Genomic DNA, 15,348 nt, shown 5'->3' with positions numbered 1-15,348 from the left:
ACTAAGAAGCAAATTAAATTCCTTGTCCTCGTGCTTTTCCTTTCCATGCTTTGCTCAACTGCTTCCAGGCAGGAGATCCTGTCATTCCTTTCGGTACAGTGCAACCTGCCATAAGACACAGACCCTTAAGCACATGTCAAAATTCTCACAAAGCCACTGAGAAGCCACCTCCTTTTTACTGTCACTGTCTTGTCTGGTACAGAAGAACTGGACATGCACTGCAAAAGAAGAAGTTAGGAGTTTTCTTCTGTACAATTATATTATACGATTCATTGCAAAGACTTGGTACTCTATGAGCAGCACAGCCACAAATACAGACTACATGATATTAAGCTGTATTAGAGGCCTTTCACACCACTCGGGCACTGTACTGTTAACAACTGTAGACATCATGAAAATGCCTAACTGCAAGAAAGAACTACACTTGCTTTCTTTCCTGCCCACACTTGGGAGTGTAAAAGGTGATTTCAAGCACCCGAAAGCATCACCCCTCTGTCCTTATACCGGCTTCTCCTGTGCCAGAACTGCTTGTATCTGTCATGAAAGGCCAAAGCAGGGAGGCCTCTGTCACACACATTCACACCATAACCACCAAATACTCACAGTAACAGAGAACATAATAAAATACATTAATACCATAATTCACAATAAACACAATAAAACATAAAGAACATAGTAAAAGACATTAATTCCATCCTTCTGTCACAAAAGTGCCTAAGAGATTTCCTACTTGTTCATCCTTGCAAGAGAAAACACATTTTTTTTCTCCTGCCTCTGAAGCATCCCCCCATAGAACCCCAGCCTGGTAATGAAATGAACATGGCAGCACCTGCAGAGAAGCCCAGAGGCCTGAGCAGGTATCTAAAGCAAGGACCAGGTTACTGCGAAGGTAGACACCAGCAGACATTCCTGCTCCTCAACTACCCCTCCTGCCCTCACCTGAAGTGACCTCTCTTTGGCAGGCCATCATGCTTGACCTAACCAGAAGCAAATGCTTCTTCTGTAGCAGATTCGGGCTGTATCCTAAACTCTTGTCAATATCACTGCTTTAACTTCTGGCTCTTGGTGTTCCTCCCAGCACCAACCCTTTCTGGAAGCCGAACTGCAACGCCTGGTTTACAAAGCCCAGCAGGCTTGAAAGCTGTTGGACTTGAAATACTCCCGTTTCGAAGTTAACCCAGTTGCCTTGACACTCGGCTACGGTGGGTACGTCCCGACTCCCTGAAACTCCGATTTAACCCTGCTTTTCTGATCCTGTCACTGCAGTCAGAAGGCAAAGTACAGGAGCTCTAGGAAGACGCTATATTTCATGAAAGACAAAATCAAAGAAGAAAATTCATCTTATACTGACCTGTCCGTGATTGTGGACTGTGTGCCACTCATTGGAGCCTTTGGCAAGAAGTCGTATTATCCACTTTACATCTTACAATTACCGCAGGAATATCAACGAGGCTTTGCCCCTCACATGCACTGAGGCTCAGGATCCAGCCTTGCTCCAGAAGAGGCATGCACAGAGGACAAACGCAGTTCAAGGACGGGAGGGAGGAGAAACAAAAAAAGCAACAACCCAAAACAACCGCAAAACTCTTCTCGCAGTCCCTCAGAATATCCAGGCCACGGAAGTGGGGCGTGGGGGATGTTCAAGAGGAAAAAGGCGAAGGCAAACAAGCAGCTCTTCCCCTCGATGCTCCCTTAAGCCCAACGAGAAGGCAAAAGCAACGCGTGCCCACAAAGTCTTCCGAAGCAGCCAATCCTCGCCGCTCCGGAGCCTCGACGCCGAGGGGAACTCCCGGGGTCCGCGCAGGCCGGCCCGGCTCTCGGCAGGGCCGGGTGCCCGCTCCCCGCCGCTCTTCACGGCCTGTCGCCCGCGGGGGCCGGGCGGCGCGCCCCGCCGGCTGCCGGTGCCCTGAGTACCGCCGCGCAGGGGCCCATGTCCCGCTGCCGGCCCGCCCCGACCCCCCGCCCGCCGGCCGGCCGGCTCGCCCGCAGGGGGGTCGGGAAGGGCGGCCCCCCCCTCCGCCGCCTTTAGGCCCGCAGGTCCATGCCCCGCCGCTCCTCCTGTCCCGCTTCGGCCCGAGTTAGAGCGGGGCGCGGCGGCCCGGCCTGCCGGCAAGGCCCCGGGCCGGCTCGGTGCGCTCCGCCGCGGGGCTGGGGCTGGGGCTCGGCCCGGTTCGGGGCAAAGTTCCGCGGCGAGCGCTGGCGACGCGGCCCGCTCCTGCCGCTGCTCCGCTCCGCTCCTCCCAACCCGGTTCCGGGCCAGCTGCGCCGCTGCGAGGCGGGAGCGCCGCGTCCCCCGGAGCCTGCGCCGAGCCGGGCCCAGCCTCAGCCCGCCCCGCCCGCTGTATCCTTCCGCCGGCAGCAGGCCGCCCTCCTCCTCCTCCTCCTCCTCCTCCTGCCCCTGCCTTGCGCAGCCTTTTCCAGGCCAGCGAGCCGTTTCCCTCGCTTCTCCTCACACCGAGCCGCTACTCCTCCTCCGGCCGGCTGCAGCCCTGCCGAGCAGCCGCCCTCCCCATTTCCCTTCCCTCCCGGAGCTCCATCTCCAGCCCTGTTTTGTCTTGTCACAACCTCTTAGGGGCAGGGAGTGCCTGTGGAAAATGGGACACCGAACAAGCTCAGAACAGGAAGAAACTGAACACCAAGTTAACGCATTAACTTCGAGTCCCGGGTAGCCACCGACTGCTCGCTGCCGGGCCTGTCACAGCGCCGTCCCGGATCTCGCGTTCCCCGCATTCCCCCAACGCATCTCTTCGGGAATTTTTCTCACCCGTGAAGGTCAGCAGGAATCCGGGATCGGAAAGAGCTGTTCCTGCTCCCTTCAACGTAAATCCCTCCGATGCGGAGGGATGAAACTGCACGTTGCCATACCTGCTAAACGGTATCTAAGCATGTCAACGTGTGGCTTTCCCTTGCTAGGAAGGGAAGTGACACTGCCGTAACTCCCTGCTGCTCGTGCCATACCCAACACAGCTCTGGAGAGAAGCACCTATCCCAACCGTACGTGTGTGTTTAAACAGCAGAGCCTGCTTCCTGCAGCGCACACAATGCAGGAAGCAAATCTCAGCAGCTCAGAGGCCAAGTTACATGACCTAATCCCAAATTCTCGTTGCCAACACAAGGGCATAAATAAGATTCCAGTCAGGCACTCCTGTACTGAAACACTCAGGAGTAACAGCCACACACTGCAACTTCAGGACCCTTCCACGCTACTGCCAGGAAGTGAAGAGCTCACTGAGGAGTGGAACGGAGAGCAGGACGGCTCTGCTGCCACAGAGGATGGGTATTAATACCCGGGCAGAGGAACTTGTGGAACATCAGCCTTTCCTATCAAACGCCAGCAGACCAAAATAATCTTAGTAGCTAATCCCAATCACACAGAACACCACCCTTCTTCCCTGTAATTAATCTTACCTGGCTGTACTTCTTCAAAGACACGACACAGAGTCTGAAAAACAGGCTTCAGAAACCAGAACCAGACACGTCATTAAGCACACAGGACCACGTCTTGCTTGCAGCTATGCTCAGCACCCCAGCGCTCTACAACATAAAGCGTTTTCCTCCTTGGAGTGGAGGGAGTGTGAATGAGGAAGCCAGGAGACTGACTGATAGTCTGAAGAATCTGTTGGTTTGCTGAACTCCAGTGCAAAGAGGGGAAGCGTGGGATGGAATCATTTTCTACATGATGCTTGACATATATACACAGGACACGTACACTTCCTCTTTTGGTTTCCTTTTGAGAAAGACAGAGGCTTGGGAGTGCACGACATGCAGCCATTACTGCCTCTCTTTCTGACTTAATACTCCCATCTATTTATATGTATTATATATCTTTTTATTGCATCTTCTCTGCAATAAATCCCTCCCTGCTTTTAACTTGAGGAACATGAAGTACTGTGCCTTGAGAAAGGAAAGCTCCTGGAAGACCTTCTGTTTTATGGCATGGTTTCACTTGCATATTAGGGCTTGATGCCTTTTTATTACTTTAATTATGTTTTATTGTGCATGACAACATAATGACAACAACAATTAGCTGGAGGAAGACCTAACAGAAAATAAAATGAAATATAGAAGCACGAAGGAAACTTACGCCCTGCTGCAGTAAATTGACATAAAATTCAGTGCAGTGGCAGTGATTAACATTTGTCATTAATTTGCTCAGCACTGTCAAAAGAAGCATCACTCAAAACTACACCAAGGACAAAAAGGAAGCATGAAACCCTTATGCCATAATGGTCCAATAGGTTAACTATTGCTCCTAATGGGCTGCACTCGGATTTCAACGTTTAATGCAACAATAAAAAGGCAGGAATAAAACAATTCAAAAGTAGACTCTGGAATACCAACTGCTTCTCTTTTCTGCGAATGCTGTTAATATACATGCCTATTTATGAGACTTCTGCTCGGGCAATTTTACAATGTGAAGTCCCAGGTGGGGAAGTCAATAAGCAATTACACCTCGCAATTAAAATACATAGTGAGGGGGCACAGGCTCTAAAGTCGTCACTTAGCCTGAATTTACATGTAGTACTGTCACACAGACACAGATGCTAGAAGTGGAACCTGCGCATTAACCTCACCGGTCTGTGTCATCAAGGAAAGCCCCAATGTCCCCAACAGTCTGGTTTTTACTGTCCAGAGCAGAACCAAGCAGCTCAAGTAAGGAGGACCCTGAATCAAAGAAGGCTGCCTCCTGTGAAGTGCAACTTCCTGCTTTTCCTTAAAAGATGGCACCAAAAGGGCAGATTCCCTGGAGGTGCCTTATATGGGACTCCTGTAAAGGCAGGCTTAGAGGGAAAGGCTTCACTGAGGTTCTTCTTGCCGTTTTCCAGCTGTGCTCACTGAGGAGCTGTTGCCATCTGCTGGCAAAGCCTTATCTGGCACCTCTCAGCGAGGTCCTGCTCACGCCCCGGCCCTTCACATCATTTCAGATAGGAGCCATTGGAGCAAGTTAGCTGTGGGTGCAATAGATCTCCTGCAGACCTCAAGTAAAGAGCAGCTGGCTTTGTAGAACTGCGTGCTGAAAGTCAAGTATGATGTGCTATTAGCTGGGTTTCACTAATCGTAATTTACGGATAAGGTCTTTTAATTTTTGCTACTGGCAAGTAATCGATGTAAAATCAGTGACAGAATGCACCAGTATTTTGGACTGTTATTCAAACTTCCCATAAATTGCTATGCCAACTCTGTCCTGGCAAAAAGAAGTCAGTTGCTTTCAGAAGGCAACAGCCAACCTTCATGCCTTGCACAGCTGGAGAGGAAAGGCACGGGGGAAAGGCTAACAGGCAGCTCCTTTCCCAGATGTGCATATGTATTTGTGACTCCTGGAGAATGAATAGGACCCTGACCTTGTGTCAAGACTGGGGTAAACCTGGTTCTACTCTCAAGCTAAGCACAACTTAAACCTTCCTGCCCTACTGATCTTTTGTAGTGCCCAGCAGTTCCAACCAGTCAAATGCACTTAAGCACTAAAGGCTGCCTCTTAGTTCAGCATCCTTTGATCCCCGGGAACTCAGAGAGCTGCTCTGGTATGAGATTCCTCTGAGCCAGCTGAGAACATCTGTGCGATTTCATTATTTGCTGAGATTCTACCTTTGAGGGAGCTGAAGCTAGTAATGATATCCTGAATCAAATCCAGACTATCTGCTTGGCTATCTACTGCATTTTACAGGCGCTGAGCTGATGCTAACCAGCTTCTTCTCTATTATGTGGGTGCAGCCTGCTTCAGAAACCAATATGGCCAGTCCAATAGCCACCAATGGATGTCTGCCATCTCACACCTTAAAACAGGCACGTGATTTTCTACGTACAGACAGGTAGCTCATTCTGCATCCAGTTCACTGGCAATGCTGGAAACCCATAAAGGGGTTGTTCTATGCTTTTAAGTCACCGGGACACAAATGCAATACTCTGAGGACTTTGTTAGGACACAGATAGCCTAATCTATCAGAGCTTCTACTGTGAGTGCTTATTACAGTTCCTAAACCTGGATAATCCACATTGCAGTAAGCATTTTTATAGCACTAAGCTTTCTTTCCATATCAACATAATTAAAGGAGTAACCTTTGTAAGGACAAATGAAGCTGCTGTACATTCTGCCATGAGTTTCCTTCTTGCTCTCTGCTAGAATCAATGTCCTCTGATTCAAAGTAGGCTTATAAAAAGAAAGGTATGTGCTATGAGGGTAAGACCTAAAGAGATGGAGAATAACATTATTTCTCATCACATTTGAGGATTATCAGTTACACTGAACAGATCTGAACCTTCTGACACAATACACAATTGAAACACCACCAGAACACAAGCACTGCTGAAAACCTCTACTTTGAGACATTTGAGAAGCCACAGAAACCTTCTGCTTCCCATACAAAATTAGCTACCAATAAACAGCTTTTACTTTGCAAAAGCTTCTCCGTATCTATTCGGTTCAGTCTTAAAGTTATTTGCCAAAGATCCCTTATGCTTCTAACTTACCAGCTGCCAAACTGGAGCTGAGGGAAACAGGACAAAGGCAGTAAAAACTAACACCTTCTTTTATGTGGATTTAGAAGAGCACGTATTGAACCTGTCTTGGGAAAAGAGAAGTGGAAAGACAGGAGAACCTTCTCCTTTAGCATACACAGCATGGAAAACAAAGGAAACTCCATGAGTTGCCTGAGGACAGGCACATGAAAAGCCTGGGAACAAACCTTAGTGAAGAAATGCACCCTGTTCAGCCAGTCAACAACGTGAAAGCACCCATTAGCAAACACTAAACTACCAAGTACTCCTGAGACCACCTTGCAGAGTGGCTTCTCTGCCTGCTAACACATCTAAGATGTCCCTAAAAAGCATCCACCAAGCATCACTTTGTTCATTTACACCGGCAATGCCAACAATCCAGTAATGCACAGTACAACCTAATAACCACATACAAGGAGAAAACCCAAATATCTCATATAATTAAATAATCTTTATTTTATAAAACATAATACAAAGCATCTACACCATTCACTGGTGGAACATTAGTTGCTATTACACAGTAATTCAAACACAAGTTATTATTTCACACTAGTTCCACAGTTTCCTTTTACACTTTGCTCTAGCCAACTATGGACTAGCCCGAGGACAGGTCCCACCATGTGCTCCATAGCCTGAGAGTTACACTTCTTCTGGGTCTGTGATTCTATGCTGGAGCCCACTACCAGACTATGAGGCCTTACTCTGAGACATCCTTGCTAGCTCTACCTCATAAAGCCATTCCCAATTGCTCCTTTGTTTTCTGGTGTCCTTGTTTAACTTCTAAGGCCTCAACACTGACCACAGTGCTCTACTTCTTCCAGCCAAGCTTCCCCCCAGTTCAAAGAAGGGGACAAGTCAGCCATTAAGGGTATTATCTTTCAGAACATCTTCATACAAGTTGTTTCATAGATACCTGCAGTCGCTGACATCCTTATTCACTTGGGCAGATATGGGCTCTACAGCCCCCACAGCAGGAGAGTAACGATGCAGTAAGCTGCACAGCACTGTAATCCTCACTAGGGAAAACCCACCGGACATTCTGTCTTCAGCTTGGGAGTCGTCCTGAACAAGCAGCAGCATGCCTGATCTTTATTCGCATGTCTAGCTTATTCCTTTACACTCCTACCCATCAGAACCACTGCAAAACAGCTTGAAGTCCTGCTTTCTTGAGGCAAGCCAGATGCTGGGAAGTGCCACGTTCAGGTGACAAAGTACTGATGATGGGTCATCGTTACAAGTGCTTTCCTCAAAGCAATTTTGCGTTTAGACAGCACGGCTTGACACAGACCACCGAGCCTTCATCAAAGGTGGCACAGTGTTAACAACTGAAAACATCCCACGAGGTAGGTAATGCTGCAGAGTGGGTAAGCTGAGGCAAAAAGGCTCCTTGACATGTCCAACAGCAGCAGCACTGCTGGGAAAGAAGCAGCACTCCCCAACTAGCCCTTCTTGTCTCCCTTCAAGGCCCAATAGTCCTATCACTGTGCTGTGCTAAACGAGCCAAGTTTCCTTTTCAGGACCAACTCACCCATCAGTTGGCTCTATTAAATCTGAAGTGATTTGGGCTCTTCAGATCTTTGGCTGCAGCAGGCGAGGCTCACAGCAGAACTGGCACCTGAGCTGTACGGGAGGCCTGGTGCTGAGGCTCAAAATAAATGATCGTAATGACGATGGCAGTAACAAAGGAACAGCACTTAAGAACATACAGTGAAATAAACACCAGAAGCTGCCAACCGGGGCACAGTTTTTCCCTGGAAATGGGACCAGATGAAAGTAATGCCAATTTTTCCTCCCAGTCAGATTCTCTTTTTTGCTTAAAAAAAAGGCCAGATTATGTACCTCTAGCTCCTTTAATTATTGGCTGTAAATAAATGGCTGTAAATGTAAATAAATGGCTATAAATGCCCACTTTTATAAAGCGACACAGATCCAATCAGGGAGACAGAAGTGACTTCAAAGACAAGAGGTCAAGGCGTCAATTCAGATAAGGATAGCCAAGGATAAGTCTCTGTCTTGAACAGGGCACAGGACACACTTGAAGCCGAGTAGCTTTTCCATCTTAGCCACTGTGATTTGAAGATGTGCAATGGCCACTTTTCAACCCAAAATCCCAATTTGGATCTGAGGGAACACGCTTGTTGAGCTTCTCCTAGCAGTGGTAGCCACCCAAGGAGCTAACAGCAGTATTTGGAAGGGGTGGATGGAGTTTTAACAGTGAGGGATGAAGAGAGAAGGAGTCAGAAAAGCATTTTGCACTGGGGGCTGTGTCTTTGGGTGTATTCACAGAGCACCTAGTCCTGCAAGGCGCCAGTGCTGATGAGAGCTCCTGGACACTACTAAGTTACTAAAAGGAATTAGGGTAGGAAACAACCACCTACCTAAAATTCTGTTCTCTCTAGAGTCACACTCTAGCTCAACCACCAAAATAAGTTTCTCCCAAAGGAAACACAGGGATAATGAAAGAAGTGCAGATAACAACCCTCATTTTGCATTTATATAGCACCTCTCAAGTGAAAATCTGAAAGTGCATAACGCAGATGGATCAGCTCCATCACCCCCAATTCACAGATGGGGAAATTAGGCACAGAGTTAGAGTTACATGACTTGCCCAAGGTCACATAACAAGTTGGTGGAAGAGCCAGGAATCCCAACTCTGACAAAACACTAGAAGATGCTTCTTCCTAGCACTATGAAGAGTCACTCTAACTGGCTAGACTGTACAGGACTCTGAACGTGAAGATCTAGTGTGATGTCCTCCTCTTTGCCAAGATTCTAGCCGTGCTGAAGGAGTTAGCTATGAAAATGACTATTTACACCTGCACTGCTGGACTAGTTATGTTTAGTCAGTAAAATTAGCCCTTCTTTCACTCGTATCATTTAGTGCATGCTTACGTAGACACGGAGCCAGCCTCTGCCAGGCCGAACACTGCAGATCCAATGAATCCATGGCATAGCTCCATGGATTTCAGTGGAGTTATGCCAGGGATAAATTTGGCTCCAGAACTGCTAACGTGTGTTGGCTCCTATCCCAACAGTGGCATTTCAGGCACGATCCCCTCCTTGCCAGATTGTGAACTCGAGGAAGTCTTTACTCAGCATCCCGTCAGTGGGTTTTCAGATGTCCATTAGTTTTCAAGTACAACTCATCACTCCTCCGACTCCTCCAGGCGTGGTACTTCTTCATGCTCTTCCTCCGAGCGAAGCGGCAGATGCTGACCATGAAAACCCAGGAGACAGCGTACATGATGACGCCGCCCAGCTTAATGTACCACCTGGGTTTGGGAGAAGCAAGCTCACAGTACATCAGCCAGGCGCCCACTCCAATCCGCACCCCAGTGAAGAGGACTACGAAGAAGAAATCCACCACGTCACCTGTGAAACTGTGGTAACACCCGATCTCCTTCAGGAACCAGCGAGCCTGCAGCAGCGGGTTAGTGATCTCGCTGCCAAAGATGACGGCATTGACCTCCGCAGCTGACTCCCCGAGTGCCAGTGATGCTGTGATACCCAAGATGCTCACCAGATGGTGGGCCAGCATCAGGGCACCCTCTGTCTGGAAGTACACACACCAACAGAGGTCGAAGAGGAAGTAGCCCAAGCTAAGGCACAGCACATGTACCTGAAGAGTTGTGTTTGGTGATCCTGAAACATAAAGACACCAGACAGAGCTTTAAAACATGGAGGCAACAAGCAGGCAGCATCTGAGACAAGGAAGGGGTATTCACCTTCAGTGCTGGCAGACTGGTATTAGCTTGTACTGGTCACAGCTCAGATGGAGAAGTGAGAGAAATCACAATACTGCAGTTGTTAGTCTAACAGCTGCACACATGTAATAGCCACGCAACGTGATCAAACACCCTGCCAGACTGCAGCTGGGGAAGACCATTACACTGCCAAAATACAGTACCAGTCTCTCCATTCCTCTACTACTTTCCATCACAAAGCAGCTCAGATACCACAGTCATCACTCCTCAGGTGGGCTGGATACTGAGGTAGCAGGAGAACCCTGCTTTGTGCCAACACACACTGGGGGACTCGGGACCACAACTTCCATTACTTACCTGGGTGACTCATAGGCCAGGGACCATCAATAAAGCCAACGTAAGCAGAGAGGCAGGTAGCAAGGATGCCATGGGTTAGCGTGACCAGCCTGCAGCTCCATTCGTAATTCCGGTGTTTGTAGCGATGGCAGAACCAAGCGTAGAGAGAGAACCAGGCAAGCAGACTGCAGGCTACCCGCAGGAGCAGGGGGAACAGCATCCTGCCACAGGAACAGAAAGACAAAATGGATGAGAAGGTCTGGCATCGGCAGTGTTAGCACAACCCGGTACAGCATCTCATCCATAACTGCCCCGGCACTGAGTGTAAAGCATTTCCTGATGCTGTTGCTTGCTCCTGACATAGAGTTCCTGTGGGAAAAGGCCTACATCAAAGAAGCGTATCCTTGACAATCAGGGCAGATTCACCATAGTGCCTCCAGCAAACAGGCCCCCACCAGCGTCACCTTAGCTGTGGGAAGATGCACTGAAAGAAATGGCCTTGAGAGGCAGCGAGTTCCTACCTGGTTGAACAGAAAACACACCACAACTTGGTAGAGCAGAGGACTTCTCCAACCAGTCTATGGTGCAGGATGTGCTGGGATGTGTAAGTGCTCATCTGCACTGCCTGCGGGACAGGGTGAGGAGCGCCACATCCAGCAATAAAGCTTTGATCCAGAGCTACGCCTGCCTCTTTGTTTTAGCTCCCTGCCCCTGTATCTGCATTTGACTGGTCTGCTTGTGCTGCCCCACCTGTCCTACTCATTCTTGGTTCCTCCTCTCCTGAAACAACAAAATACTCCAACAAAACCCAACCACCACGGTCTCTTGCTATGCCCACTGCTGATCAATTTTGCCAGTGCAGCGACACCAGCTGCTAATGAGAGAAACACAAAAGGCATTGCCATCTCCTCCTGCTACTGAATTTTAGCCTTCTAGACCCAGCACATTTCCAGGACAATTTGGGAAGAAAAAACACCATAAAACCCCCTTGTTCTCCCCAGGAAAACTTTCAACAACAACACATAGTTCAAGCTTCTTCATGAGCATCTGAGGTCAAAGCTCAGATTAGAATAAAGCACCCCGCAGCAACCAGTGATCAGATAAAGCAGGCCACCACCTTCAGCAGCCGGTTGCTAAAAGCCCCCCAAATACACAACAATATCTACATCTCATTCATATTTATAATACCTTTCCATGCAATGTAAGATGTGTCTCGTTATTCCTGAGCATTCAGGGAAGCGCATCAAAAGCAGTTGAGTCACGCTCTGGGATGTACGAGTTTCCAGTTGCGCAATAGCAAAAGTGCCACTGGTCCTGCTGGTACCTGCTGACCGGCGCACTGGATTCACACCCAGGTCCTTCTGGAACACCAAAAGCACCACGCTTGATGAGGAGCCAGAGTTGCAACAGGCCAAACAGGAAGGTTGGGCACTGCAAGTCTGACCAGGAATTACTTAGGAGGCTGGGTAAACAAAACCATTATGTTATAAAGGGCCTTGGGAACATGGGGAGATGAATTAAGGATGTAATTAACTGCTCTGACCAAGTGTTCCATTGACATCCCTTGGTACTTGAGGTCCGTATGCATTCAGAGTCAGGGCAGATAAGGCAGGAAGGATTCTGATGTGAGAAAAGGGAGGAAGAGATGCAAAAACTATTTCTCCATCCCCTGGAAAGAAAGGGGGCTATCTTCTAATTGCACATCAAAGCTCAACATTGTCATTAGCACACGCAATTGCACGCAAACATTACATATATACATTGCACCTGTGAGCTACGCCTGTCCCCGCACACCGGAAAAGGCAATATCCTTTAGTAACCATATTATCCTTCGTATCACCGGGAGCAACGGGGTCATGAGTGAAAGCAGGCCCTATAATAACTACAGGTGCCTAAAACGCTGGTGTAGAACAGCCCTGCGCTCCCCAAAAGGGCTTAAAACCGAGGTGGGTGCCTCCAGCAAAGCACCGTTATTCCTCTATGGCTTTATGGGGTGCAGCTATAAAACAGAGGAGCCCAAAGAGCCTGCACAGCGTGCCCCAAAGCACGGACACCGTGCCCACCGCCCGACCCCGCATCCCGGACCCCTCCCGGCCCCTCCCCGCCCTGCTCGCCCCACCTGCAACCGGCCTCCGCCGCTCGCCTCCGGCCCCGCTGCTCTCCAGCGGCCTCCGCGGTGTGCCCGCGGATGCCGAGGCCGGGTCCCCGCACGCCGCCGGACCCCGCACGCCGCAAGCCGCAGGGGAGGCTGCGGGGCCAGGCCCTTCCCCGTGCACCCACCGCAGGGACGCGGCTGCTCGGGCCGCCTCCGCCGCTCGGGAAGAGGAAGCGGCGGCCGAGGGGCACCTGCTGGCGGGGAGGAGGGACGGCAGCGGCCGCGGGAGCGCAGGGAAGGGGCGCCCGGCATCGCCCGGCCTTAGCGGCTCCGTGAGCATCCCTCCCTGCTAAACCCAACCCAAACCATCAGGCGCCCTAACGCGCAGGTCTGCAGGTGCCTCCGCGGTCCAGTGCCCGGTTGCTCACAGAATCAAGGTGCAGGTTATGTGTCCATTGGGCACACGCACACGTAGAGCATCGCTTTAGCCTACGGGCACAGGAAGTTAGTCCCACGCACCCGTGATCCGCTTCCATCATCTCACGTGTAGCAGAGATAACATGGCAAATGCAGGCTTGCTTTTCTCGCAGCCAGGCAGCGCCCGATGCGAACCAGCTCTTCTACGGAGCTTGCAACACTGCATCCCTATAGCACCAGCTTCAAGGTAACAAACATACCCCAAGGGGTTTGTCAGTGCACAGCACACAGCCCTGCCCTGAACATACCCTCTCATCCAAGGCTTGTGCAGCAGTTACAAAGCCTAGCAATTTCTTCTCGCTACAAGCATTCAGTGCTAAACCACATCTTTTCTCTCTCCTGCCTTCATCTACATCCACAGAGTAGCAAAATCCAGGGCTTATGAAGCCTAAGGTATATTGCAAAAATGTTCCTCCACAACTAACACACTCCTTTCTTACGTTGCAATCAAAACAATCTCTCACACCCAGCAATATTTTGGGTTTTTTTTAATCTCATCCTGTCAAGTTTTACCCTTTGAAATACAGATGATGGGAGTATCTTGTCCTGCCTCTTACAGTACCTGTAATAAGGCTGTTTTCAACTGCGTATCTCTCTATCTTATTTTTCCAGTTCAGGCCAGGCACAGGTTCCTGTTGCTACAAGATGCTCATCCTTCAACTATTTCAGCACGACAGCCTCACTAGCATTAGCAGCACATTTGCTTCTCTAACGAATCTTAGGTCTCATCTTATTTTCCTCCACTTTTGCTGGACCAGGCACCAGCCCCCTCCAACAGCATCAGTAACAACCAAGAGGGAGCTGTTCTTAGCTTAGGATAAAGAACAGGGTTGACAGGCAGAAAGCTGTAGGGCTAACACTGACCCATAGCACTGACCCACAGCAGTCAGGAAGAACAATGGAGATGGTTACAGATCACTTTGAAAGTCCTATTAAGACCAGGACCACTTAATGAGGTAGAATGGGGGGGGGGGGGTTATAGTTCTAGATTGTACGATGTGCAAAACATGCATCTAGTGAGATGCGAGGTAGCAAGTGGATTGTACCAGAAGTTAGGAGCAGCTTGCACACTCATTTCCATGTTTGCTTTGTGCAGTGTCAGCCATTTAAATAGGCAGGCTGGGTTGCACTGGCTCGTTTCGCCTGTAGATGAACAGCATTCAGCAAAACAGCTCCGGCCAGGAACCTCTGCTAACAGTTATTTGCACGCTGCTACGTGGTGTAGTACAGCTGCACCCTCCTTCAGCAGTACCTGCCTTCTACTTTCTGTTCTTATTCTAAGGAGAGCTTATAACATTGAACCTATTGGCTTGCCAGCGGTGGGTAACTTCTTGTCCCACAAGAAATACACAAGAGCCCAACAGCTTTTTGTGACTGTAAAAGCCCTTAAGGATATTTGACAGGTAAAACAAGGCGCCTGTATTAAAAATCACGTTTCTCTGACATATTAGCAAATAAGAAATCCGATGGGATAGCAAGGGTGGAACCCAGATGCTTTTCTAGTATCACATTAGAGGATTTAAGACTGTAACTAAGCTTAGGTGAGACATGGTGCATGACCACCTGAGGGCACTTGTCTTCACATCTCACAGGGTAGCTTCCATCAGTTCGGGTTTGCATGCAAACTGTGTGCGCTGATTTACTGTCTCCACAGGTGAAGGAAAAGAGGTTCCTTGTTGGAAGCCAAGCCCAGGCCCACTTCCACCCCAGACAGCCACTCAGCAGTGATTTAGGACATCTCATAACTCTATATTCTCCAAATACAGCATAGACAAACCACCTGCACTCCCAGTGAACTGGCCATTCCTATGATGAAGCACAGCAACAGAGAGGCTTTGGTGCTAACAAAGGGCAACCTGGCATGAAGGACGTGGTCAGAATTGAAGTTACCCTGTGACCCTGCATCCATCTAGAGCAAACACCTCCGTTTTATGGCTTACTCTCAAGTTCCCTGTGATATAACTCATTGCCGAGGCAGGCTATGGGTGCATTAGTCACAAATTTAAGCTTCAGCTGACCTTCATCTATTCTTCACACCTTAAACCTGAGCTCTACAGCACATGGCTTAGTCCTGTGCTTGTCTCCCTACCAGCTCACTCCTTCCTGAACTGCATCAAGGGCATGAGCCAGAGCTTGGTCAGTGACTACTAGCCTTAGCATGCTTAGGCTCCCCTCAAGCCTCTCTTCCTCAGGCTTCATTAACTTTCAGACCCAGAACAAAAGAACATTACAGCAATCATG

General features: G+C 49.2%; 2 protein-coding genes across 6 annotated transcripts in view; both read right to left on the bottom strand.

Moving 5' to 3' along the window:
* ARHGEF12 (Rho guanine nucleotide exchange factor 12) overlaps positions 1-2,308 on the bottom strand; it is a 74,961-nt gene extending 72,653 nt beyond the window's left edge. For both annotated transcript variants that reach the window (XM_065696912.1, XM_065696913.1), the window contains exon 1: positions 1,352-2,308. In XM_065696912.1, the coding sequence (XP_065552984.1) occupies positions 1,352-1,383 (32 nt within the window). In that variant the 5' untranslated portion in view covers positions 1,384-2,308. The remainder of the gene's footprint in view (positions 1-1,351) is intronic.
* A 4,618-nt stretch (positions 2,309-6,926) lies between these two features.
* LOC136023147 (TLC domain-containing protein 5-like) lies at positions 6,927-13,073 on the bottom strand. 4 transcript variants are annotated; one of them, XM_065697299.1, is made up of 4 exons: positions 13,059-13,073; positions 11,724-11,896; positions 10,557-10,756; positions 6,927-10,137 (listed from the first exon to the last, which is right to left on the bottom strand). In XM_065697299.1, the coding sequence occupies exons 2-4, from the start codon at positions 11,777-11,779 to the stop codon at positions 9,599-9,601; spliced, it is 795 nt and encodes a 264-aa protein (XP_065553371.1). In that variant the 5' UTR covers positions 11,780-11,896; positions 13,059-13,073; the 3' UTR covers positions 6,927-9,598. The 4 variants fall into 4 exon arrangements, with proteins under 4 accessions (XP_065553371.1, XP_065553368.1, XP_065553370.1 ...); XM_065697296.1 differs by lacking the exon at positions 13,059-13,073 and adding an exon at positions 12,655-13,005; XM_065697298.1 differs by lacking the exon at positions 13,059-13,073 and adding an exon at positions 12,655-12,720 and having other exon boundaries at positions 11,724-12,155.
* Between the last annotated feature and the right edge of the window lie 2,275 nt (positions 13,074-15,348).

The sequence above is a fragment of the Lathamus discolor genome, chromosome 17, assembly GCF_037157495.1.
Source record: "Lathamus discolor isolate bLatDis1 chromosome 17, bLatDis1.hap1, whole genome shotgun sequence".
NCBI lineage: Eukaryota > Metazoa > Chordata > Aves > Psittaciformes > Psittacidae > Lathamus > Lathamus discolor.
This window is presented reverse-complemented; position numbering and strand designations above follow the sequence as displayed.

What these genes read in the sequence shown, in the direction of transcription:
- LOC136023147 (XM_065697296.1), bottom strand. Translation starts at nt 12,942, where the DNA reads ATGCCGGGCGCCCCTTCCCTGCGCTCCCGCGGCCGCTGCCGTCCCTCC. An exon ending in ATCTTACATTGCATGGAAAG is followed by an intron (nt 10,757 to 11,723) that starts GTATTATAAATA and finishes TTCCTGTGGCAG; the next exon opens with GATGCTGTTCCCCCTGCTCC. An exon ending in CTGGCCTATGAGTCACCCAG is followed by an intron (nt 10,138 to 10,556) that starts GTAAGTAATGGA and finishes TTTATGTTTCAG; the next exon opens with GATCACCAAACACAACTCTT.